General features: G+C 44.5%; 2 protein-coding genes across 6 annotated transcripts; both read left to right on the forward strand.

Moving 5' to 3' along the window:
* Nucleotides 1-132: 132 nt before the first annotated feature.
* LOC308124883 (THAP domain-containing protein 6-like) lies at nucleotides 133-7,634 on the forward strand. Of its 2 annotated transcripts, XM_080488240.1 has the most exons (8): nucleotides 133-260; nucleotides 848-1,040; nucleotides 1,249-1,323; nucleotides 3,864-4,074; nucleotides 4,166-4,319; nucleotides 5,296-5,388; nucleotides 5,814-5,863; nucleotides 6,945-7,634. In XM_080488240.1, the coding sequence occupies exons 1-7, from the start codon at nucleotides 181-183 to the stop codon at nucleotides 5,818-5,820; spliced, it is 813 nt and encodes a 270-aa protein (XP_080344366.1). In that variant the 5' UTR covers nucleotides 133-180; the 3' UTR covers nucleotides 5,821-5,863; nucleotides 6,945-7,634. The 2 variants fall into 2 exon arrangements, 1 of the variants encoding a protein (XP_080344366.1); XR_013936342.1 differs by having other exon boundaries at nucleotides 136-260; nucleotides 5,296-5,863; nucleotides 6,945-7,039.
* A 3,650-nt stretch (nucleotides 7,635-11,284) lies between these two features.
* On the forward strand, nucleotides 11,285-26,095 carry copz2 (COPI coat complex subunit zeta 2). Of its 4 annotated transcripts, XR_013936343.1 has the most exons (11): nucleotides 11,285-11,502; nucleotides 16,442-16,510; nucleotides 18,564-18,648; nucleotides 19,049-19,140; nucleotides 20,489-20,544; nucleotides 20,691-20,768; nucleotides 20,841-20,892; nucleotides 21,069-21,159; nucleotides 22,395-22,433; nucleotides 23,123-23,155; nucleotides 25,560-26,095. XR_013936343.1 is itself a non-coding variant. In XM_080488244.1 (10 exons), exons 1-8 carry the CDS (start codon nucleotides 11,485-11,487, stop codon nucleotides 21,156-21,158), a joined length of 540 nt encoding a protein of 179 aa, XP_080344370.1. In that variant the 5' UTR covers nucleotides 11,285-11,484; the 3' UTR covers nucleotide 21,159; nucleotides 22,395-22,433; nucleotides 25,560-26,095. The 4 variants fall into 4 exon arrangements, 3 of the variants coding, with proteins under 3 accessions (XP_080344370.1, XP_080344369.1, XP_080344371.1); XM_080488244.1 differs by lacking the exon at nucleotides 23,123-23,155; XM_080488243.1 differs by lacking the exon at nucleotides 21,069-21,159.
* Nucleotides 26,096-26,881: the final 786 nt, after the last annotated feature.

Raw genomic sequence — 26,881 nt, forward strand, 5'->3', positions numbered from 1 at the left:
AGACACATAAACATGTATAAATTGTCAAACGGAAAGATTCACATAGACATATGTTAGTAGGTTATAAGTTATGGCTCTACTCATGTATGTCTATGACCGGAGTGCCTGCAGCTTGGCCGCCATGTTGGATAGGTCTTGGACGAGTTGTCAGTGCACCCCACAGGCGACAGTCTCACAAGGATGCCGGTGTACTGTTCAGCTTACGGTTGTTATAACCGGCGAAACGTTGAGAACTTGTCACGCGGTATTACATTTCACAAGTAAGAGCGTGCTGTGTTTGACATTCATACCTAAATGTTACTGTCAGTGGCGTCACGAGCTCAATGCTAACATAGCTAAGCTAGCATTATTCATGTTCATCTAATGTTCAGGATTTTCTCCAACCTGATTTATGACAACTTCAAATGGTTGTAGTTATTAAACAATACCAGGATGACAACAGAGACTGGCTGGTTGTTATCTTAGAAAGCTGTTGTTATTGTTGTTGTTAAAGCTGTTGCTGCTGCTGCTGGGTTCACTTATATGTACTTATTGTTGAAGCAGTAATTTGACTTTTCTGGGACTGACAGGTCCTCACATTCATCACTACTTTACAAGTCTTCAGTGTTTTCTATGTTACACCACAGTTGCTGAAAGTATCAGTGTTCCCATACAGATGTAATATCAACACAACAGTATGAGAATACCTTTAGGCCTTAATAAAATTATTGTGATTGTGATTATGGTTAAGTTTCGATTTTTTTCCAAGTGATATGCTTAATCTTTTTCCCTGTCTCCTCTCTCTCTTGTTCATCGGTTTCAGTAAAAACTCTTTCACATCTCCGGCTGCTTCTCTCACATTTTGAAGGTTTCCCAAAGAGAAAAGCCTGAGGAAGAAGTGGGAGGTCGCTGTAAGAAGAGAGGCATTTACTGCCACTGAGGCGTCCAAACTCTGCAGCGAACACTTCAAACCGCCCGACTTCGACAGGACGGGTCAGATCGTTCGGCTGAGAGAAGGAGTTATACCTTCCCTCTTCAACTTCTCCTCTGCTCTGAAGAAAGTAAGAGTCAGATTTCGTATGAACACAGTGTATGTGAGCGCTTCATAGGTCGAGATGTTAACATGTTGTTTATGTCACACATGGCTGAAGATGTTTGTATTTGTTCTTTCTGTATGTTTATGAGTCAGTGATGGATTATCAAGCCTGTCCAATTCGTTATTTTCTTTTTTTAATGATGGTTTTAAGTATTGTGGTTCTTTTCATTTAGACAGAAGCAAACAGGACCACCAAAGCTTTAAGGAAGTCTGAAACAAGCCCACCAGTGGACCATCAGCCCAATCCTGTGAGTGTTTCATATGTGTATACAAACACACACACTGGGGCTGGACGATATGGCCCAAAATTCATATCTCAATATTTTTTTTTTCTCAAATGGCGATTTAAGCTATAAACTCAATATTGTTTGTCAAAGTTTTACCACAAAGAAAATTCTGGGTCAAAGTAACAGAATGCAACACAGGCACTTTTATTAACCACCACCTGCACAAAATAATGGTGAGAAATAAGCATCAAGCATTAATTTAAAAAAAGCAGATGTTTGTAGAGTTTATGCCAGTGGTGTCAAACTCATTTTAGGCTCCATCCACACAAGCCAAAACAATCTTTTTTCTCACTGTCGTTCTTAAAAAGACACATGGGAAACATCTGCGTCCACGCAACACCATGAAAACTACTGATGTAGCATGCATGCCAGTCCTATAGGTGGCGCTGTAACTCTGCCACAGAAATACCCCAAAAGCAGAGAGGAAGAAACATCTCGACTTATTAAACCAACTAGCATCAGGAGCTTCTGCAGCTGGTCCGCCATTGTTGTTGTTGTTGTTGTTGTTAAATGAATCACAGAGAGGGTTGTGGGGTTATCGGGTCGAGAGGCACGATGATGACATCATCGTTTACAGCAATTGGGTCTCTTGCCCGTCCACATGTCAAAGCCAAGGCGGCGTTTTCAAATTCCTCTTCTCTGAAACCAGTTTTCAAAACAAGGCTGTTTTCAGCTTCCTAAAACACCATGTCGTGTGTTGTGGTGTGGACAGGACCTGAGTTCATGGAGAAGCTGGAGGACGTCAGACTAGAGAAATGGCAGCACATTAAAACACAAACATCCACAAAACCAAATGTTTTAGTACAAATAAGCACATTACATGCATGAAAATGTAATATTTTCAAAATATGTACGATTTCCACATAATGACAGTTTTATAGGCTGTATCCTCCTGGACTGGTGCAAAAACAGTGAAATGTCTCTTTCAGTGCTGCTGCAACCGAAAATATAACAATGACTCGACTAGCTGCATTTGTATGGTCATCTCACTGTCTGGACTGGACCCTCTAGTAGACCGGACTGTACCCTCTAGTAGACCGGACTGGACCCTCTAGTAGACCGGACTGGACCCTCTGTTAGACCAGACTGGACCCTCTAGTAGACCGGACTGTACCCTCTGTTAGACCAGACTGGACCCTCTGGGAGGGCGGACTGTACCCTCTGGGAGACCGGACTGGACCCTCTGGTAGACCAGACTGGACCCTCTGTTAGACCAGACTGGACCCTCTAGTAGACCGGACTGTACCCTCTGGGAGGGCGGACTGTACCCTCTGGGAGACCGGACTGGACCCTCTGGTAGACCAGACTGGACCCTCTGTTAGACCAGACTGGACCCTCTAGTAGACCGGACTGTACCCTCTGGGAGGGCGGACTGTACCCTCTGGTAGACCAGACTGGACCCTCTGTTAGACCAGACTGGACCCTCTAGTAGACCGGACTGTACCCTCTGTTAGACCAGACTGGACCCTCTGGGAGGGCGGACTGTACCCTCTGTTAGACCAGACTGGACCCTCTGGTAGACCAGACTGGACCCTCTGTTAGACCAGACTGGACCCTCTAGTAGACCGGACTGTACCCTCTGTTAGACCAGACTGGACCCTCTGGGAGGGCGGACTGTACCCTCTGTTAGACCGGACTGGACCCTCTGGAAGACCAGACTGGAACCTCTGGGAGACCGGACTGGACCCGCTGTTAGACTGGACTGGACTGGACCCTCTGGAGTCCCGGTTCTGACCCACAGACCATATGTTTGACTTGTCTCACATGACCTAAAAGATTCACTGTGTTTAAAAGTCGGGACGTCACTGAGTCAGTTTAAACTTTATGGCAGTGAGTGTCATGAAAATCAGTGAGAAGCCCGTATGAGATTATACATTATTCATTTATAATAACTAAAGTGCTCCCTGTGTTGGACTGTGTGTGTTCATGTGTCTCCCGGCTCATTCAGGTGTTTTAGTGAGGCAGAAATCATGAAGGACACCGTCCCTACCGTCGGAGGCACACCGCGCCGGAGGTGCTGGAAATAATTTGTTGCGCTCGAACTTTTGGTCGAAACACGTTTTTTTTGTTTTCTCTACAGATTTGTAGAACCTTTACGTCGCCTTTGTCCATCATTACGCCGTGTCTGGTGCAGGTAGGGGCGGGGCCGTGAGTGCAGATAGGGGCGGGGCCATGTGATAAGCTGGGGGCGGGGCCATGAGTACAGGTGGGGCGGGGCCATGTGAGCAGCTTGCTGGGTGCAATGTGGAAACGTAGCAACTCTCAAAACAAATATTTTAACGCACAAAGCCGTATTGATGCAAGCAATGTTGAATTTGTCAATGTCAAATTCCGGAGAGTCAGCATATATTGTAAATTTCGATGTATCGCCCAGCCCTAACACACACACACACACACACACACACACACACACACACACACACACACACACACACAGCTCTGTGTATGACTCTGCACACGTTGAGTCGTGATGATAACTGAGATCGCTTCTTCTCCCCCAGGATCACTCGTACGCTCTGCCCGACTCTCCCACTCTCCTGAAGGCCCGACTGACTGAAGCTCTGGCTCGCGTGGAGAGTCTGGAGCGGGAGAGACAGAGTGCGAAGGCCCGGGAGCGGAGGGCTTCCAGAACTGTGCAGAGTCTCCTGGACGACCTGAAGAAGAAGCATCTGATCAACAGAGAGCTGAGACAGAAGCTGGAGCACTACTCAGGTGGAGTGGCGTGAAAATCCAAAGCTGTGTGTTGCGTTGAGGCGTTCTGTGAAGAGGACTCACTAATCTGCTGGTGCCGACTGAATTTCAGATCTTCAGATCGACTGCTTCTCCAAGCGGGGCTTCGAATACACAAAGGAACAGAGAGAGTTTGCTCTCACGCTCCACCTCCACGGTCCGAAGGCGTACAGCTACCTGAGGGAGTCTCTGCGTCTCCCCCTCCCACATCCACTCACATTACAAAGGTCTCATTACGCATTCTGCACGTACATGTACAGTTTTGTAGTTCAGGGTTCTGCAGCATCTCCGCAGCATCCGATTTATTCACACACCTGCACGCTGCCTGTCAGTTCAGTTGAAAAATATTTCTTAAGTGGCCTCTTGGTCAGACAACCAGGATTAAATCCAAATCAAGAAAAGGAAAATACAGACTTTCACTCTTACTTACCTCCACCTTTTCCTGGAGCTCAGAGCACACAAACTACTGAAGAGTTATGTTGAAGACCTAAAACTAATCAGCATGCTAAAAACGGCCATAACTGGAAGAAATGAGAGTAAAGGCGTGTTCACATTCCTGTTTGAACCGGACCAAAGTCAAAGGGCGACGCGAACACACCCACGAACTCTGAGCCGGAGCTGACAGGAGATCCCTGGTCCCCTTGAAAACGTGGGTCTTCGGTTTGTTTGCAACATTCTTTCTAGCGGGCGATGTGACGTAGTGCGCAATGCATTCTGGGTAGTGAACAACCAAAGCTCGCCGCGCAAATCAGAAGAAGTTGTTAAAAATCTCACATTCAGACGTGGAGCAGTGAGGAAGAAGTAGAGGGGAAGAAATAGTGAGAAATACTCATTAATATCTGGTCTGAAGACAAAATATCGTGTTTGTTTGTGGCTGCTCATTAGCCACAAGCTAACTAGCCTAGCCACCACGGGCTAAAGCGGCGGGACTACCGGTTTCGATTTGGACCAATCAATGAGCCGTGTTTCTTCTTCACTTCCTCTCTGTTCAGTGCACCTCTTGTAATTACGTGACATTTTCCAGGCGGTTTGATCTGGTCTCAAAAGTGAATGTGAACGCCTCCTGAACCAAATGAAGGGCTGAACCCCCCCCCCCCCCCCAACCCCCCGAAGGGTTATATTTCCGAAGTTTCACAAACCTTGATATTTCTTGAAGAAACTAAAATGATAGTGCTTGAGACGCTGTCTGTCCTCTGTCTACAGGTGGATGCAGTCGGTGCAGGCCGAGAAGGCGTCGGACGTCAACAGCGTGATGTTGGACATGTGCGTGTCCATGACTGCAGCCTGCGGCGAGGCGTGCGTACCACCGTCTGAAGCTCCAGTTTAATTCCTCCTGGAATGAGAATATAATCCCAGTGGGAAGCGTTTCTGTCATTGTGCTTGAACAATCTGTAAATAAAAGTGTTTTGTTTTATATGAGAAGATTTATTAAAATACCTATTTTTGAGTAAAACCGGGTGCGATGTGATTTATGAAGCGGTTCGTTGAACCGTTTCAGAGTGAGAACCAGAAGAAACTCCACAGAGAAATTATAGAAACGCTGTGATCAAACGTAGAAGCAGATTAGGTTTTAGTTTCCAATGGTTAAATTCTTCACTCGTCGATATTTTTTCTTTTCCCACATGATTTTCACCCATGTGGCGCATCATCGGCTTCATTAGGTTTTATCTGATTTTACAATGTATTTTCTTACTTTTATTTATTTCTTATATTTTAAACAGCGTGTGAAACGTGGCTGGTGGCCTGATGTTGGCTCATTAAAGAAGAAAAGGTACATTACGTGTTCTGTGTTTGTTCTTCGTGTGGCTTCGGGTAGGAAAAGAGGATTCAGAGTTTCATTAGCCTTATTATTACAAATAACTATATTACACGTACATATGAGCATACAGTGAGGGGTTTCTACCATAGACATATACACTCTGGACCGCACAACCAATGCTTCTGGCCGGCTCCGCCATGGCAAATGGGCGCCGACTTCCTCTGCGATCTGCCTGAAACTTGGCGCCTGTCATCAAGCGCTGCCTTGAACACATCCATACAGTCCCTGACTAAAGTCTTGTTGCTTTGGCACACATTGACCTGAAGCGCCCCTCAAATATATTTAGAATTTAAGAATTCTTTTTACAAGAAATGGCTCATTTTAGTCCCAACAGCTTCTGGAATAATGTTTGGGTGCAAAACAAAATTGTCGAAAAGTATTCTAATGTTCACAGCTTGGTAGAGCCCATTAGGTCAGAATCTGACCAGTGTTGCCACAGTTACCTTTAAAACGTAATCTGATTACTGGTTATGCCTTTATAAAGTAACTTAGTTACTGATTACCTGTTTTTAAAAGTAACTAAGCTAGAATACAAGTAACTTTTTAGTTACTTTCAGCAGCTGCCGGCAACACCGCCCACCGTCTCAATATAAAAAAAGGAAACCGTTTTTGCTAAAAACTCTGGGAAAAGGGGCGGGGCTTCCTGCCAATATAGTGTAACTTCTCTGCAGTTGTGTTCTTGTTGCAATGATATGGTTTTGTGATTATGTTTGTTAGTTCCTATTCTTTTGTGTCGCCTGAACGCACCATTAGAGCGAGCTGGTCTGTGATTGGCTGAGAGTGTAGAAGGGGGCGGGTCAGGTGAGCGTGCAGACACACTGTGTGTCCTTTTGGAGGAGAACGGAGGAGCGGCCCGGTTCTGTTTAATAATAAAGCGGCTTTGCAGACAAGAAACTCGTCCTGTTGGACGCTACAGTACTAACGCACAATGACTTGGAGAAGTAACTTTAATCTGATTACTGGTTTGGAAATAGTAATGTGTTAGATTACTTGTTACTGAAAAAAGTATTCATATGAGAAAACTGTTCCGCAGGACCGATTATCGGCTTGAAAGTCCAAGTCAAGCTGGTTTTCCACTGCAGCAGAGCTTCATGAGACCTGGTCGCCTGAAATCCCAGTGTCAACCAGAACAGTTTGTCCAGGCCTGTCTTGAAGTGGACTCCGTGGTCGAATCAGTGCCCAGAAACCAGCACTAAACAAGAGACAATCACAAAACTATCTGGCATTTTCCAAAGTCCACAGCCTGCAATAAGGATGGATGCGGGAAAAGTGGCAAAAGGTGGATTTTTCAGATGAATCTTCTATTGAATTACGTCACAGTGGCTGCAAATATTGCAGGAGATCTACTGGAACCAGCATGGATCCCAGATTCATCCAAAACACACTCAAGTTTGTTTGGTCTGGGTTTACTTCCAGTATGGAGGTGTGTGGGATCGGTGGAAGGCAACATCAATAGTCGGAAAAATCAAGAGATCTTAGCTGCCTCTTACATTCCAACTATAAAAGAGACCGAACTTTGCAGCAGGCCGGCGCTCCATCGCATACTTCCATCTCTACTTCAAAGCTCCAGAAGGTGAAACAGATCATCTCTCTCACATTGCCAACTCCAGCTCAGCGTGCAGGCTGGAGTTCTCGCTGTATCCACAGGGAGAAGAAATGTGGAAGTCTGGAGGTCCGGAAGATGAAATGACAACATGTGCAAATTAAAACGCTGAAGTCTTTCATTCCCTTGTTGTGTCTTATGTTTGGTCATGAGCATTGAATTACTGTAAGTAATTTATTACTGAAAGTAATAAATCACTGGCATTAATTTAATTATTAATGGACATAAACTTTGATTTACTCATTAACAATTCCTAAAGTAATTCATTAATTACATAACGTTAATAAATTATCAAAATAATATATTGATTAAAAAATATTAATTTGAATAAATTCGTTATTTATTCATTAATAATGAAAGGGGCACCACCAGAGAATCTGGAAATAGCTAATTGCCAAACTATCAGTCTCGTTTCAAAAGAATGTATTTAAGTTAGTTAATATTTCTGTGTAAAATATAACAATTGTAAATAAAAGGGAAGGTGTGAGATCTGAGCACAGACGGTTACAAACCAGTGAATGTCAACAATAAATACACAATAATCACCAGGAATCGTTCAATTCCGCTAACAGGCGTTTATTAACAAAAGTGTATTAATTCATGAATAAATCGGAAATCATCTCATAAATCAACACATTTAAGCAGCAAACGTCATCTAACACGGAGATCTAATCTATTAAACAGCAAACACTATGAACAGTGAGTGTGTGTGTGTGTGTGTGTGTGTGTGTGTGTGTGTGTGTGTGTGTGTGTGTGTGTGTGTGTGTGTGTGTGTTGTGTGTGTACGTGTGTGTGTAATGACCTTGAACGTCCACCAGAGGGAGGCAGACATCGGAGGGTTATAGGGCGCCGGGCGATACAGTGACTCGGTGCGTCCACCAGGTGGCGGTACACCGAGAGATTGCAATGACCCAATGTGGCCACTCGAGGCGTTTGCACGCTCTTTCTGGGATAGGTGATGTCACTGGTCTTCGTGCAGTTGCTCGGTAAGCCTGCAGGGCGCAACTCGGATTTCCCGTGGATTCGCCGTCCCGAACTCCAGAACTTTGGGGCCTTGTGGTCTGGCTGAACAACGGCTGTGCGTTGTTCGAGGCGGCCGGAGAGACGCTGCGTCATGAGGATAAAAAAAAAAGAACAAAAAAAAGTAGTCCAAACTGTGTTCTGCTAGTTCAGTGGGCAGAACCTTTGTCTGGTTCTCTGGGTCCACTTTGTGCCTCCTTGTAAAGCTGACCCTTATGGTCAACATTGCTCGCAGCGTGAGGGTTTTGTACCTGGGTTTAGTATTCAGGCACCCTGCAGAGCACGTCTACGCCTTGACCAATCTCTTTGTGACGGTCTCAGGTTCAGAGGGCAGTCCCCTCCTCTGGGTGTGGCGGAGTTGGTGGAGCCCCCTGTTGGTGAGGTGCAGACATGCACCTTACGGGAGGGGTCCCGGGGGGGCCCCCTGGTGGGAATCACATGACCAACGGCGTTTTCAACAATGCGGTCACCAGGTTTTTCTTTGTTCTAAGAAAAACGTTCCCCCCTCCCATCCCCATTTTCTGTCAGGAGGGAGTGAACAATGGAAGTTTAGTCCCAACATCAATATTCTTAGAGAGGTATGTTGTTCCATTTGTTTTTATTTCAATTCTTTATATGTTGTATTTTCTCCCTGTCATCTCTCATATTGCCAGCTCAGCGTGCAGGCTGGATTTCTCGCTCGAGCCACAGGGAGAAGAAACGTGGACGTCTGGAGGTCCTGAAGATGAAGTGACAACATGTGCAAAGTAAATGGAAAAACTTAACAAACCCTGAAACTTCTCATTTGTTTTGGCTGCGTCACATGTTCAGGAGTGTCTCTATCATGTTTTACTATTTAGTTAGATTTTTATTAAGTTTCTGTCCAGGAATAGAAAATACAATGTCGTTATGCAGTACTTTTTACACCTCTATAACTTTGAAAAAAGAAAAATTCTTAATTTTATACTCACCCTACATACAACTTTTACTCAGTTTTTCTTTTGTACATTCAAACCATTTAAAACATGTGAATAATTTCAATAACTTCCCCATAAACGGCGATGCTTTGTCACGGTTTGCGGTGAGTGTAGGACCCCAAAGCTGACGAGGAGATGGACTGCAGTGAATTAAAGAGTGTTTATTGGAAGAGGTGGAGCCACGAGAGCGACATTCTCCTGTTTATTGATTGTTTCAAAGCTCCTATGATGCTTGTAAATCACAAGTTATAATTGAACCATATTCATGTTTACTGGTGTATTTTTTTTGTAACTGTTCTATTATTGAAAATCTATGACCTTATTCATCAGCTGGATTTGAATTTGATGGATTTGATTCTTCTGTTCTTATGTCCTCTTCATGTTTAGAACGATGTTGTTTCAACCACTTTCACCTCGTCACCCAGAGCACCGACAGAAACAGCCAGCGGTGGCGGATCTGGCTGCTTTTCCACCCGGGGCGAAAACAACATTTGGTAGACATATGTGTCGCACAGAGCCACACAAAAATGTTGCTGACACCCAAACTCTGAACCCAACAGGAAGTCCGCCATTTTGCTTTGAAAAGCATGAACTACAATCCTCCTCGGGGGTAAATCCTGAAGAGACCTGGAACCTGGCCAGTAAAACACAACAGGCCTTGTTGATGACAACATAAGAAAATGTAACTGTAATCTCAAAGGGCACGCCCACGGCGCCCCGGTGAATATCTGATGGTTCACCATTGCGTTATTTGCATTTTTTGACTTGCTTGGGCTCCTGCAGTTGAACCAATTTGAACCACTGAAGTATCAAAATGTGCAGCTTTTTTTTTAATTATTATTGCTTGGTTGTAACTTTTAAATATATTTTATATCTTTCAGACTTTAAAAATAGTTTAACTTTTCAAACCAAAACTGCCCATGCAAATGGATTGGGAATTTTTTTTAAATTCTTCAGTCTGTACTTATTTAAAACGTTCACCTATTTAACCAATTCAGCTTTTAAAACATTCAACTTTTTAAACTTAAAAAAAAAAAAATTATAATTAGATTTGTTTTTCCACTCTCATAAGTATGAACCACATTGAATTTTTGTGTGTTACTCCTAAAGGCATGCGTACACATTAAAATAGTATTCCCTGAGGTACAAAAAACTAAAACAAAAATTCACTTGAAGTATTCATGGTAAAATTTAGACAATGAAAATCTAAGGAATCCAATTCATCTATATTCATAAAGGATTTTAAAACAGCTGGAATCCAAAAATTTATATTTAAAAAAAACTACTCCAACTTTGTTATTTGTCCCTTGAAAGCCCATTTGTTGTGCAGCAATTGTAAGAATGTAAAAACACAGTAAAACACAGTAAAAGCAATGAAACACAGTGAAACAGTAAAATCACACAAACATAAAGTAGACAGTGACATTAGCAGCAAGCTCGGTCCTTTAGTCAGTCAAACATGTACTGCAATACAAAATATATAAGATATAAAAATGAAGAACGCATGTACAACTAAACATAAAGGTACATTCTGTACATTGCACAATATTAAAAACTCAACTGCATATTGTGTTTACAGTGATGATGATGATGATGATGATGATGATGATGATGATGATGATGATGATGATGATGATGATGATGATTTCCATCTATCATTTCAAAATACATTAACTTATAATACAAATGCGAAGACACAGCAGTTTATTGAAATGTGAACATTTTTACTTTTGTTTGGTGAAGCTCTAATCTGTACATGCGTATATCCTTCGGACCTGGCAACCCAGGGGGGGAGCGGGGTGGAGAAGCAAGCGTCGTGTCGGGAGCGCGCCCTGCTCCTGTTGGCTGCTGCCACGGGATTGCGCCGGGCGGCTCCGAGAGGGGGAAGGAGGAGGAGGAGGAGGAAGGAGGAGGAGGTGAACCGGAGTGACAGATCAGCTCTGTCCACGTCAACACACCGAGCAGCAGCAGCAGCAGCAGCAGCGGCGGCCGACATGGACTCCTCGTCTCCGGTGAGCGTCTCCGTCCGTCCGGCCGAGCTCGAGCTCCGTGACGCGGGAGGTGCGGGTGCGTGTTGTGGAGGAGCGTGCGGGACATTTGTTGCATCGTGGCAGTTTGAGTGGAGGGGGGGGAGAAGGTGAGGAGGAGGAGGAGGAGGAGAAGGAGGTGGGGGGGGGGGGGAGTGTGTCCACTGGTCCGGGCTCTCCTCGGTGGTCTCGGTACGTGCGGGACTCGCAGGCCCGATCCCGGAGCACTTCACCGGGGGAACAGAGTGTCCGTGCGGGGCGAGCAGACAACTTACCAGGGTCTTAACTTAACTCCATTACAACGGACAGCTGCTGGCCAGTGATCCGCCGCTGATCCCGGTCCAGACCCGGAATCTAGATCCGGGGCAGCAGAACCACGTCCTGGTTCTGGTCCTAGTCCTGGTCCTGTCAGGAGGAGGTCCAGAGAGGAGCGGAGTTACTGGGTCTGGTTGACACGTCTGCTGACTACTGACGTGTAGAGACAAGGTGCCACGTCCACTGATCTCTCTCTCTCGCTCTCGCTCTCGCTCTCTCGCTCTCGCTCTCTCTCTCTCTCTCTCTGGTGACTTAACACATTTTAAATATTTCAATCATCTGTCAATTTCTATGAATTCCTCTTTCACTCCACCAACCCTCAGGATTCAGGTTTGTAACCGGTTCAGCTCAGTTTGTTTGAGTTCAGGTTTACAGTCTTGGTCCTGGAGCTGGTCCGACTCTAACATCTGGTATCGGTCCGATACCAGGTACACACAGGCCCAGTATCCCTGATACTGATCCAATCCCGATACTTTTTAATATTCAAGGTGAATACATCATCAAAGTGCTATAATCTGGATGATTCATGACCTTTAAGTATTTTTATGATTTTCCCTTTGGTTTATTATTTAGTTAAACCTACAACAGAATTTCTTGGGACAAAGTAAATCGATAAACAGAAAAGATTTTTCTAATAATAACATTTTTTGTTCAGGCAACAGTAACAAAATTTAGTTTAAATATACAAAATGTATAAGTATACAAAACGATTGCTCCAGAAGAAATGAGAAGAAAACATCATATCCGGTAGAGTCAGTTGATCAGGCGATCATCTGCAGGAAGTCTGGACGTTTGTGTCAGTTGTGTTCGGTGTCTGCAGGTAAGAAAGGCTGTCGGCTGATTCTGATGGACGGAGACGGGAAGACGCCAGCGGTGGTAGAATTGTGGATGTTTCTTCCTCCTTTTTAAGGACGAACTCGGTCATTTCACACACAAACACCTGCAGTAAAACACAGGAGGGCAGCGGGACAACAGAAACTACACTTCCCAAAACCAACACATGCTACAACTCCACTTCCCACAATGCACTTGTCATTTAAAGTGGCAGGTTGAGGTGTGATGCAGGAGAGAAACTAAAACTAAGTATTGATTTCATTGCACTGGTGCTATCAATATCGACGTTTGGATCGATCCGCACGGCACTACCTCTTGGTTCCCCATGCCGGTCCCTGTACTGGTCCCCCTCTTGGTTCCCTGTGCCAGTCCCTGTACTGGTCCCCCTCTTGGTTCCCTGTGCCAGTCCCTGTACTGGTCCCCCTCTTGGTCCCCATGCCGGGCCCTGTACTGGTCCCCCTCTTGGTCTCCTGTGCCAGTCCCTGTACTAGTCCCCATGCCGGTCCCTGTACTGGTCCCCATGCCGGTCCCTGTACTGGTCCCCCTCTTGGTCCCCTGTGCCGGTCTCCTTGCTGGGCCTTTTCTTGGTCCCCCTCTTGGTCCCCATGCCGGTCCCTGTACTGGTCCCCCTCTTGGTCCCCTGTGCCAGTCCCTGTACTGGTCCCCCTCTTGGTCCCCATGCCGGTCCCTGTACTGGTCCCCCTCTTGGTCCCCTGTGCCGGTCCCTGTACTGGTCCCCCTCTTGGTCCCCATGCCGGTCCCTGTACTGGTCCCCCTCTTGGTCCCCTGTGCCGGTCTTCTTGCTGGGCCTTTTCTTGGTCCCCTGTGCCAGTCCCTGTACTGGTCCCCTGTGCAAGTCCCTGTACTGGTCCCCCTCTTGGTCCCCATGCCGGTCCCTGTACTGGTCCCCCTCTTGGTCCCCTGTGCCGGTATTCTTGCTGGGCCTTTTCTTGGTCCCCTTCTTGGTCCCCATGCCGGTCCCTGTGCTTGTCTCTTACTTTCTCCCCTGTCCTTGGTCCTTGAAGTCTTCAAGCCTCGACTGCTCCACTGTCCTCTCACACTCTTTTGTCTTCAGGTGGACTCAGATGACAGTCAGACAGAAAAACTTCATGTAAACACAAGTAATCTGATTACATTAATTCATTCTGAATTGCCGGTGCTTTGTTATTCAGTCGATATCGAATAAACAAGTGACGACGTGAACGTATCGCGATGAAACGCACTTCAGTGTGATGTTGACGTCTTTGTGCTGGAGGACTTCTACTTCCTGGTAACAGTGTTCTTTCTCTTCCTGGACCCGGTTTGAGACTGTTTGTACCACGTGTGTCTGCAGTGTCGTGTAGAAATAATGGAGTGAAAACACTGAATCTTTACTCTGAAGGGTGTACACACTGGTGAGATACTGAGAAAATACTGAACTGTAGTGCCCGATACTCTGGAGGAACTCCGGCGAGTATTTCCGTCCCGTTTCAAACTGTCCTGCTGCTTTTTGACACGTGAACCGCGCTGGAACTGTTCCACGTTATACACGTTTCAAAACGACAACAATGAGGACAATAGTCACTCTGAAATCCACCGGCTGTGGCCCGAGGCTGCTGTTTGTAATCTGATTACAGGGGACAAACAACACAATACACACCTGTAACAAAATAAAATGAACCGAACAAGCAGCTTTCAAAATGAATACAAATTAAAGTTTATCATGAGATAAATGATAAAGGACCGATCAGGATGATATTCTTTTGTCTCTATGCACACTTTTAGAAAGACGTATTTTGCTTTACTACTGGAGAAACTGCCAATGTTCTCAGTGCTGCCCCCTACAGAGAGGTAGAAATACTGACTCCTTCACATCTTGAGTACTTCATTCAGTTTTATATCAAGTCAGCGAGAATATATATATATATATAGATAAATAAATTCTGTTTCTTCTGAAAGCTCACAGACGTGGTCTTTGTGAGACTCTGCAGTCGGAGGTGAGGATAACCTGGTTAGCATCGATATGCGCTAACGGCTATCATGCTAGCAATGCTAAATGGGTTCTACAAAGAAATGTGGCGCTGGTGAAGATCTGCGCTCTACCGAGTGTAGCTCTAATCATGTTTTAAATGTTTTGATTTAGAAAATCCGTTTTGCACATTGGCTTGGTGACATGTTGGGATGTGATTTATATTTTAGTTGACAAACTGTTCACCCCTTATTTTATTTGAGTTTGAAATAAAACAGTGTTTTCTTCTCCGTTTTTGGTGTATTACTGCGACAGAGTTACAGCGCCAACTGGAGGCCTCACTTATGTACTACATCATTTTGACTAGTTTTCGTGGTGTCGTGTGGACACAGATATTTCCGGCACCGATGTCGTGTGGACGGGAAACTTTGAGAACGACGGGCAGAAAAAAAGGTGGTTTTGGCCGCTCCTGTAGAACCAGGAAGTCCAGCCTACGTACTGTAAAGCATGGTGGAAGTATCAACATGCCGTGGGGCTGCTTTGCTGCCTCTGGTACGGGATGTTTTGTACTTCATGAAAAAGCTCAAGTGAGGCTTTTTCACCTTTCCTCCAAGATGTGGCTAAATCGATCAACCAAATGTTTGTGGCCTTCATTGAAGTCGTCTTACTACATTTTACTAACATCAGAAATGTACATTTTGAAGAAGGCGAAATCGGTACCATGTCCGTGTACTGAAGAGTCTGGATGTGATTCGAATGCACCTTTAGAAAATAGTAAGTGTCGTAATCTGCGATGTTCCACCGGGATTATTTAGATTTATCTGTATGTTGACCTGCAGGGTCGTGTGAGTTCGGGGAAAGACAAGTTCTGAGGCTCTGGACTAAGTTCTGTGATACACTCTGACTGTGAATTAATGCTGGTCAGTGCATAACAGAACTTTGTCCCGAGTGTGAAGCATCGTCGTGGGGACGGACCGGATGAAACGGAGTGTCACAGCTGAAGACGGACATTTGAACTCACCAGTGATCGAACTCCAGCTCTGCTTGTTCAGTCCACTCGGCTCTCGCCACACGCCAGCGCCCCCTGGAGGCCGCCCGCGTGATCCTCCACCAACTCGCCTCAACGTCACTTAATAGCAGGACACGGCACTGAAAACACTAGAACCAGCACTCAGTGGAGCGCAGGCCTTCGCCAATGCCACATTTGTATGCGGAACCAAGTTAGCATCGCGAGCATGTTAGCCAATAGCTCATATGGATGCTAACAAGCTTGTCAGGTAGCAACATCACTGTGAGAAACACTGAGCGGTGGCACACAGATAAACCACTACCTGAGCCAATGAGCTCACAAAGGGTGTTTCTGGATACCTTCCAAACCCAGATATTCGATGCGATACGGAGCGGAGTTAGCGGTGTGCTAGCAGGCTAATACTGGCTACTGAGTGGATTCTGACCCCAGTGAGACCGGGCTGACATGCTGTTTGGTCCGTTCCCCTCCTGGATACCACTCCCATCGCTGAAACAGTAAACAGCAAACAATCATTTATTGTGTCCAGAGTGAAAATACAACGACTGGCTGTTCCAGTGAGTCAACAAACATTCAAACGCAGCAGCAAAGGTCAAAAGCCTGTTTGCGTTCCCGGGTCGACATCCTCCTTCACCCTGACAGGAAACCCTTTGATAACCACAGCGCCACCTCTTGGTCATGATAACAAACCTACTCTCCCTTATTTGGCTCCTACATTATTATCAATGAGACTTTCAGTGAAAATACTCTGAATGTTTTGTTCACCTGAGATGTTGAGGATGTTTGTCTGTGTTTTGCAGGAACCTTCTCTCTACACGGTCAAAGCTGTTTTCATTCTGGACAATGACGGCACCAGACTCCTGTCAAAGGTACGTTTCAGGCTCGGAGGTACAATCAAGCAGATAAACGGTCTTTTAATCTAAATTTGGCCACAGCTGCCTGAACCGGGCCTCCTCGGCTTCAGACCGGAGTAGGGATGGGTACCTTTCTACGGTGGCCGAGAGGTGCAACACAACATTACAACATGTCAAACACTTTTACAAAACGTGAGACAAATTCACATTTTGTAAAACGTTTTATATTTCATAAAACAAAATTATGTTTGGAAATTTGTATCGCAGGTTGTGAAAGTGTTTCGCCTTTTGATAATTTGTTTTTCTGAAATGTAAATGTGTTTCATCACTATTAAATGTGTTCTGGTAATGTACTTTAGTTTTATTAAATGTAAAAATGTTTACCAAAATGTCAATTTGTCTCACATTTTGTAAAAGTGTTTGACATGTTGTAATGTTGTTTTGCACTTTTCACTTTTGAACCGATATGGTACCGATACCGGGTTCCTGGGAGTCGATACCGGTACTCAACGGTACAGAGTTTCGGTACTTGTTTGTGTTTTTGTGGTAATAAATGTTCATTTGTTTAACAATAGAAATATTTGCATATTTGTCAATATATAAACTTAAACAAATAAATCAAAACAACATCCAGCTGTTTGTATTGTAACATGATACTTGTTTCACAATATTGTGTTTTTTTCTAATAAATGGGTGCATTATGTAATACTTTATCTTTTGCTCTTTATCTGTGTACATGGTTCTGTGTTCAATAATGAGAAAAAAATTCAGTTGGACTTGAATTATATGTCAGTCTTTACTTTTGTTTATGTCCTGCCAGCACAGCGATGGCAGAATGCAGCTCTAAATCAGGTAGAAGGATTTAGATCAGCTGCCATTGCAGTTGGTAGATTTTTAAAGGTACACGCAGTATTTCCACCAGCCAGATTTTAAGTGTCACTGAGTGCATTTAATTATTCAACCCGCGTTCTGTAATAACTGTTGCAATATGTAACAATTTATTATGAAATCCGGCAAAGCTTTTTACAAAACGCCTTCAAAAAATGTTATTACATAATGTGGCGTTATTACATGATGAGTTGAACGTATATGACGTAATTACATGTTGCACATTTATTACATAATGTGGCGCTACAAGCCTGGAGAAACATCGAGTGCTGAACCAGGAGCTTCTTCAGATTAGAAGTATTCCCGCCGCCGGCCTCGCACTTCACGACTATTTCAGTGAGCGTGGTTTTTTATCGTGTTTTTAAAAACGGAGCCTCTCGAGTGCTTTTTTTTTTTTTACCAGCCGTGCTGCTCTGTTGACGGAACCTGCTACTGCAATGGTGGAAAATCACCGACTCCTCCACTCTCACAGTCACAAAGATGCGTCGAGGTTCTGAAACTTGGTAACACGTTTGATTTGACGCGATTTTACTCGGTAGAACCGATGGAATTCGGTCGGTACCTATAAAAGTACAGGAGTCCATCGTGTGACCGTCTAGCTCCATCCAGCTCTGACCATCTCCGTCCATCTGCGTCTCGCTCCCTCTACCTCGGACCAGCTCTGCCCAGCTCCATCTAGCTCTGTCTACCTCCGTCCAGCTCCGTCCAGCTCCATCTAGCTCAGTCCAGCTCCGTCCAGCTCCGACCATCTCCGTCTCGCTCCCTCTACCTCTGACCAGCTCCATCTAGCTCTGTCTACCTCCGTCCAGCTACGCCCAGCTCGGTCTACCTCCATCTAGCTCCCTCTAGCTCCGTCCAGCTGAATCCTCTTGTCGGCCTCCAGACAAAGAAACGTTCCATCTCTGCTTGTTCTTGCAGTGTTTGGGTTTTTATAAAGGCGAGGTTAACTCTTATGACCGAGCCGTTCTCCGTACTCTAGTACCTTCCGTCTACCGGCGCTACATTTCTGGCTCGACTCGGCTCGCTTGGCACCTCGGTCGAGGAGCTACTAGAAAAGTACCTGGTTTCAGGGACTAACACGTAATGGACAAACCTCAAAACAGAGGGGAGTCTTTCCCCCATAGTGGAACTGGAACCTGAGTTCTCCTCTGATCTAGAACCTTCGTTCTCTGTGTTTCAGTATTACGACCCGGAGCTTTATTCCTCCATAAAGGAGCAGAAGAATTTTGAGAGGAACGTCTTCAACAAGACGCACAAAGCCGACAGTGAGTTGTTCCTGGTTGTCCTCGGCTGTCACACACGTCTCCAGTGTCCGTTGTCCCGGCGGCCCGGGGCAGTCCTCACATTAGCTGGTTCCCCGTCGCCCTGTTCTGGATCCTCCTGAGAAACCTGATCCGGGCTTTCTGGGGCTTTTCTGCAGGACGTTCACACAGTTGATACCCGAGTATCTGCCCCCGGCCTCCTTATCACCCTCCCAGTATCCCCCCCTTTTGTTCCACACACCCCCCCTCCACTCCTCTTCTGCCCTCCTTTCTGCTCCTTCCTCTTTCATGTGATCTCAACCCCCCACCACACACCCCCTCCACTTCCTCATGCTTCTCTTCTATGTTTTTATGTTGAACTGCACAGCGACTCATTAATGTCTCCGTCTGTCCCCGTGTGCAGATGAGATTGCCTTCCTGGAAGGGTTGACCATCGTGTATAAGAGCAGTATCGATCTCTTCTTCTACGTGGTGGGGAGCGCTCAGGAGAACGAGGTGGGACAAAGCCTGATGTCTTTTATGTTCAACCGAGGATCAGATTTCTGGTTGACAAACTTCATCATAACGTGTGTTTTACATCTCCGTTTGAAAGGTTCAGGTAGAAAAGCAGGTAATTAAAGCCGCAAGCGGCGATCAACATGGTGCATACTGGGACTGTGTACAAAAGTACATCGAAAGTTTGAGGCAGATTGCAGCATGTAGAGCAGAGTGACGCAGCACTTCCTGTTTCATGGCGAACCGTCAGAGATTCAGTGGGGCGCCGTGGCCACGCCCTTTGACTGATCCGGAAGATTTTCAGAACTTTCCATCAGGAAGACCCGTTTTATATACAGCCCTACTTTCAGGTCTCTTGGACTTATGGGGGACTTCCTGTTGGGTTCAGAATGTGTCTGTCGGTGACATTTTTGTTTGTCCTGATGCGCTTCGCATCCCTACCAAATTTCATCGCCATCGCTGCAATGTCCTGTTTGAAGTAGACAGTGTAGGGGGCGCTATGGAGCCATTTTGGCACACACCTGAGCAAATATCCATAAAATATCAAATTCTTCACCACTTCTGACACGTTTGCAAATTTTCACGAGTTTAAACTGTCAAAAATGCCACAGTTACACATGGGGAAAAGGTATACCGTATTTTCTGGACTATAAGCCACTACCTTTTTGACACGGTTTGAATAATAATGCATTTTATGGAATTTTACTGGTTAACGGGCGTCATCCTGCTGATACATGAGTGATGCACTCAGGTGCACGTAACTCTGACCTTTCTTTTTTCTTTTTAAATTTGGTGGGTGTGGCTTATATTCTGGCTCAATATTCTGTAAATTACAATAATAATAATAATTCCTTGCATTCCAAAAGGGTCTTCGCACGACTTGGTGCTCGGACCCAAATAAAGAATATCATCCAGATGAAATGAACTGAAGATCCATTTTTCAACAATAATAGAATACTCTTTTCTAAAAAAAAACAACTATTAAAGTTGCACTGAAATGAGTGAAGATAACGTTTTTAACCTGAGTATATTTGAATAATTAATATTTTTGCTGTATAATGTGAAAATTGGTGGTTCTTTTAGACACGCTGGATAAGATGGATCAATAAACAAAGGAACTTAGCAGGAGGGACGTGTTTTAAGCTTTTATTTTGGAATAATCTGAAGGGTCATCTGAATGTTTGATGCAATGTAATGAAAAAACTAAATCTGTAGCAGTGAAATCATTTAAATGTGTTGAGCACTAGTATTACAGCTGTAATGTACCAGCATGGATGAAATCCTATTTTAAGACAAAACGGAGTAAAAAGTTGCTTAAGTTCTCATTGTTTTTCTTTTTCTCCCTCAGCTGATGCTCATGTCCGTTCTCAACTGTCTCTTTGAGTCCCTCAACCAAATCCTCAGGTTTGTTCTGCCGCTGACTTTCCAACTGGATCAAATCACGTTTTGACTTCAGAAATGATTGAGAAGTGGCTGAACACACTAGATTTACTCAAGCAGGCTTGAATCACTACGGAACATAGAACATGAAGTCTTCCTCCGCCCTGCAGGAAGAACGTGGAGCGGAGGTGTTTGCTGGACAACATGGACGGAGTGTTTCTGGTTGTGGATGAAATCATTGACGGGGGGTGAGTCTGGCGCCGATGCTGCGTCGCACGCTTGATATCAAAGCCCTGACTGTGTGACTGATGTGTCACCAGGGTGATTCTGGAGAGCGACCCTCAGCAGGTGCTACAGAAGGTCAACTACAGGGTAAACTCGCCTTCCGTCCCTCCAACATGAACACTTGATCATTTTGTCACCGGGCGCTCTGCAGACCATTACCGGCCTCCTCAGGGCTTCTTTCTGGTTGGCTGCTGGTCTGCTCTGACCTCCTTCACCTTCTCTTCTTCTTCTTCTTCCTCTTCCTCTTCTTCTGGTGGTGTCAGACAGTGTCAGAGCCAGCCTTTGGCTTCGTCCTGTTTGACTACATCACCGGAAACCTGGAGGCACAGACAGAGAGGAGCCAGCTGCTGTAGGGTGAGACAGGAGGGAGGGAGGGAGGGATGAAGACAGACGCTCAGAGGATGGATGGATGGATAGATGGATGGATGGATAGATGATTGATTATGGGCTGGAGACAGACAGGTTGAGTGGGAGAGACAGGTGAGGTATCAGCATGGTGAGAGCATGCACACTAACCTGAGGCTTTTTAACTGTAGTTTGACATTTGTCCCGCCGGTACTAGAGGGTGGGTCTAACTCAGGGGTGTCCAACCCCGGTCCTGAAGGACCCCTGTCCTGCATGTTCTAGCTCCTCCCAGTTGCAACACACCTGATTGCAATGAGGGGCTCATTATTGGGCTTTTTCACAACCTTGGTGATGACATCATCATTAGATTCAGGGATGCTGAAGCAGGGAGGACTAAAACGTGCAGGACAGGGTCCTTCCAGGACCGGGGTTAAAGACCCCTGGTCTAACTCGATGGGGGCGTGGACTTTAGCATTAAAGGAGCCATCGCCTGGAAATCACATTTGACCTTGATAAAACATACATGTTTTATCAAGGTTGGTGTTGGAGCTCAGTTCAAACTCGCCTGAAAATCTGGAGTTTGATAATGGCGGACTGTTTTCATTTGGGCTCTTTGTTCAAACCAGAATCGCCCACAAGGGGGCGCACCCTAACCGCTAGCGGCTAACTGCTAACGGCTAACAGCGCTAGTATATACATTGAACCTCACAAATGACCCTGTGTTTGTTTTTAAAGCTCCGGCGTGCGTCGCTCTGCGGCGTGGATGTTTGTCTTCGACTCCACTGTCGTTTATTCTTCTTGCTATCGCTAAGCTATCGCTAAGCTATCGCTAAGCTATCGCTTTCCCTGATTGGTTCCCGCGGCCCATCAACATGTCTAACATCGCAATCTCACGTGGACTGTCGCGAGAGGAAGTTACGGAATGAAAAAGGGTCAGAACGAGCTCCATGTTGGATTTAAATTTCTTTCTCTGATAAACTTTAGAAATTGATTGAAAGACAATTTAAGCGAGAATGCAAACGTGAGGACAGCAGGCGACGACTCCTTTAACGTCCGACTGAGAGTCTGACGGAGCTGCAGAGCCAGCTGACACTGAGCTTCTAACACCGTGTGTGTGTGTGTGTGTGTGTGTGTGTGTGTGTGTGTGTGTGTGTGTGTGTGTGTGTGTGTGTGTGTGTGTGTGTGTGTGTGTGTGTGTTACTGTTTTTCTGTCAAAACCTTAACTACTGTGTTTTGTCTTGCAGGCTGACGAGAACCCGCTAACGGAACAAAGTGTGGCCCAGGTACCTGTGTGTTCCACGCATGCACATTAACACTAACTTGTACTTTACTAACTTCGCCGCCACTCTAACACTTTAAAAACTTTGCTTCATCCGAAATATTCCCGTTACTTGATTTGGTTTCTCTGCATTCTTCGACACTCAAGCACGTTTTGTGATCAGAAAGCAGATTTTGTGTTTTTTAGTCTGTTTAATGTGCACGTTCCAGAGTGCTGGTCCACTAAAACCCAGACGAGACGAGACGAGACGAGATGAGACGAGACAGACACATTTGCTTTTCATCTTGTGTTAACATGCAGTTTATATCCGGCTGTTATAAAGTCGATGTTAAACTAATGAAGAAACGTCCTGGAAAGGATTTGAGTAGTGTGGAAAAAGAAGGGGACCCAGACTGGAGCCTTGTGGTGCACCATAGTGAAATGACAGTTACTCAGTATAAAGGTATATATTCTTGATCAAAGGCAGTTTTCAGTGTTTTTGAGTCAGAATAAATCTAAAACAATAAAAACATCTCAGTGGAGTTAAAACAGGAAACGTGTCACAGTTTCAGCATAAAAAACGCACCATGTACTCACAGATAAATACTTTCACGTTTTTCCTCGCTTCTATAACCTGAGAAAACAGTGTGTGTCTTTACGCTTCACTCTGAACTCACTCTGGGCTTCTGTTCTTCTGCTGCTTGGTCCTGACAGCATCTAACAGAGAAGCTGGCTCTCACCACTAATGTAAGTGTGTACTAACACACACACACACACACACATACACACACACACACACACACACACACACACACACCATCACATCCAGCACTCCTCCTCCTCCAAACCCACTGGAGTCGGGGCGACGTGTGAAATCATAGTCAATAATTGGTAAATCCACAGCGACGCAGCGTCGGTGTGGAGAGAAGCTCCGCTAAGAGTGACGGAGGAAAGTTTAAAAACGGTTGGATGGAGAAGAGGAAGGATTTACACTCCAAGAAATTCAAGTGTTTGTAGAAATATCTGCACTTATACATTATTTTAAACCCTGTCAGTCTTTTTAATCCTCTTTAATGTACTCGTTTGTGAAATACGCATTATATTATATGACGGTACTTCATATCTTTAAGCTGGGCTGAAGCCCGTTTCTACAACTTTCAGTCAATCTGATAAAATATGGAGGATTTTAGTTGGTTTGGATTTTTATAAAATCACATCCAAGTATAAAATAATCCTTCGAAAATATTAAAAGGTACCAATTTAAAACGGACACAGTTCAGGAGGCGCCGTGTGAGTCATTAAATCAAAGAGTTTGGTGGAGCGAGTCGTCTCCTGACCCAACGGTCGCGGGTTCGATTCCCCCATCTGTCCAACGTTGTCGAAGTGTCCTCGAGCAAGACGCTCAACCCCAAACGTCTCCCAAGGGACGGCCGAGCTCCTTGCATGGCAGCCGCCTGCATTGGTGTGTGTGTGAATGTGTGTGTGAATGTGTGTGTGTGACCAACAATGTAAAGCTTTATGAGTGGAATCCATTTACCAGCTCGTCCACATGAGGCTCTTCAGTTCCTCGGTATTGTCTCTCTGAAGCTTTCATCTTACTGGTATCGTTCACAAAAAAATTCATTAATTAAATTAAATTGCATACCCTGATTATTTTCAAAAAGACTCTTCTGGCTAAAATGGACAAAAAGGATAAAAGTGCTTAAAAATAAATAGATTAGAGTGTTAAAAGTAGGGACGTCCTGATCACACTTTTTTGCCCCCGATACCGATCCGATTTTTCAGAATTGAGTATCGGCCGATACCGATACTTTCCCGATCCGATACTCGCATTGGTATTGCAAATATACTCAATAGTCTATTTATGGAGCAACTAAGATGTCTGAAGCTAAAAGCACGATTGGCAGAAGCTTTGTTTAGCTAGAAATTATTGTAAAACTCACTTATTGAATCAAAATTCTTCTCTTTCTCTTTAGTAGTTGTTGTAAACTGAGGGTACATCCACACGACGAAAAAACGATCTTTGTCCTCCCTGTCCTCCTCCCAAAAAACCGTCCACACCTCACTATGAACACGGCTCAACACGAGGCTTCAGGGCATGTAGTACACATGCCAGGCCTTTAGGGGCGCTGTGACTCACCAAACAGTATAAAAAAGCAGAAGACAGACCACATGGAAATTTAGAAGTAGACTTCTGCACATAACTCTAGTTTTATAGGTCTATGGCCCCGCTCCACCTGCTTCTAGCTTCTGCAGCTCCACCGGAGCTTCTAGTCCCTGATTGTTGTGGTTATTAGGTGACGTAGTGGTTATTAGGTGACGTTGCGGACCGCGTTATTTTTATATATGTTTTTAGATCGGCGGGGTGATCGGCTGGATTTGCCGATTCCCGATCACTCACAAATCACCAATATCGGCCCCGATCCGATATCTACCGATCTGATCGGGACATCTCTAGTTAAAAGGATGGAGCTACGAAACAAACAAAAGTAGTCAAAGTTTTTGAAAAGGTCAGAAATGGAGCCAAAACAGGTCAGATAGTTCAAATGTAATATTTACCAACATGACGAGGAAAAAAAAAAAGGTCAAAATGACTGAAGCCAAACAAGCTGAATCAGTTAAAATAGAATTAAAAGTTTAAAAAATAACAACAAAAGCTAAAACGATAAAAATGAATTCTAAACTGTTGTTATGAAACGTCATGATTGTACATTTAGCAAAACTCCATGATTAAGTTTAAAAGCTGCGTGAGCTTTAATAATTAAAGGTGTTTTGCGGCTCCAGAAGAATTTTGTTCTGAGGAAAGAAAAGCTGCAGACGTCCAACTTCAAATGATTTAACCTGAAAGCAACATTCACGTCTTTATCTTCACTGGAGTGAGAAGAGGAAACTTTTAAATGATTAGTGAAGCACACCATGTCTCAAATGATCCAAATCGATCCTTCTTCTCTCCTGCAGCCAGTCGACTTTCCTCCATCAGACAGTTAAACTCCGTATTTCAGGTTTAAAACACCAAATCCATTTTTTTGCCGAGCGAGGGTCCGGTTTCTTCTTCGTCCCGGTGAAAGTCTGTTGAAGCTGCTTCCGCCTGAAGAGTCGCGTTTGTCTGATCGTAATCAAGGTCCACTCCTGGTGTTTGTTCGTTCTGCAGGTCCTGCAGTCGGCCAAAGAGCAGATCAAATGGTCCATTCTGAAATAGAGACGGAGGAACGTTGGCGGGGCTTCGGGAGGAGGCGACCAAGGCTGGAACGGAGCTCCTCAGGGTCCCTTACAAGGCTTCTTGTTACATCCCCCATTTAATTTATTCTCCTTCACACGCAAACGCATCGTATCGAGTCTACAACTGCAGGGTGGAGCGTCGGGCCGAGCTGCGTTCAGCCGTGATGCTCTCTGTTCCGTGGCGTCATCGGAGGGATCCCAGATGTTACTGTTGCACTAAACTCCTCGCTTATTAAGGGAAATCAACATCTGGGAGCTCCAACCAGGTGAAAAAGAAGGATTTAGTGGCCAGAGGTGGAAAGAAAATGTCTATTTTACTGTTACGGTGAGAATTAGACGTGTTAAGAGATATTTAATATTTTCTTAGAGAAAAAGCCAAAGACTAACTATTCTGTTTATATTTGTATGAAGTCGGAACAAGCTGATATTTTTTTTTCTGTCTCGTGGTAATAAAAGTGTGTTCTCGTCCTTGTTTCTTCATGTGATTTTTTTATTAGAACAATCTAGAACTCCATGACGCTTTAGACACTGATTTGGATGTTAAGGTTTTGTTTACCGTAATTTCTGGACTATAAGTCGCTACTCTTTTTTTCACACGTTTTGTTCCTGCAGCTTAAACAAGATGAGGTGAAGGAGCGTCATGCTGCTCGTTCATGGGTGATGCGTTCAGGTGCATCACGTAACTCTGACTTCTTTTTTTTATTTGGTGGGTGAGGCTTAACTTCAGATGCACTCAATAGTCCCGTATTTTACGGTACATTTTAATTTTTATTTGCATACCACAGTGAATTAAAAATAATCAAATATCCCAGATCAAAACAGTGAAATAAAGTCAAACATATTAGATGGAATTGCCAAAAAAAGATCAAATCAAAACTACGATAATATACATTAAAACAAAACAACAAAAAAATGTTGAACTAAATTGATCAAAATTTCTTGTGCAGGGATTTAGTTTTTCCAGGAAAAAAAATATATAAATAGATAAATGAAAAGAAAGGAAAGGGAGAAAGTAAGGAAAGGGAGGGGGGAAAAGGAGGAAAAATATATTATAAAAATAACTGCTTTTATAGATAAAACTGCTCTCATCAGGAGGAAACAGCTGCTATAAATAGTTAAAAAACCAAACAAAACCAAAGCATGTAAAGAAGCCAAGACGCATAAAATAACTAAAGCAGGAAAATCCTTGAAGAAAAGAAATTTAAAAAAAAAAGGATTGTACTTTTATGAAGGCAACCAACTGTTTAGTTGGTT

Source organism: Lipophrys pholis, assembly GCF_963383615.2.
Source record: "Lipophrys pholis genome assembly, chromosome: 19".
Classification (NCBI taxonomy): Eukaryota; Metazoa; Chordata; class Actinopteri; order Blenniiformes; family Blenniidae; genus Lipophrys; species Lipophrys pholis.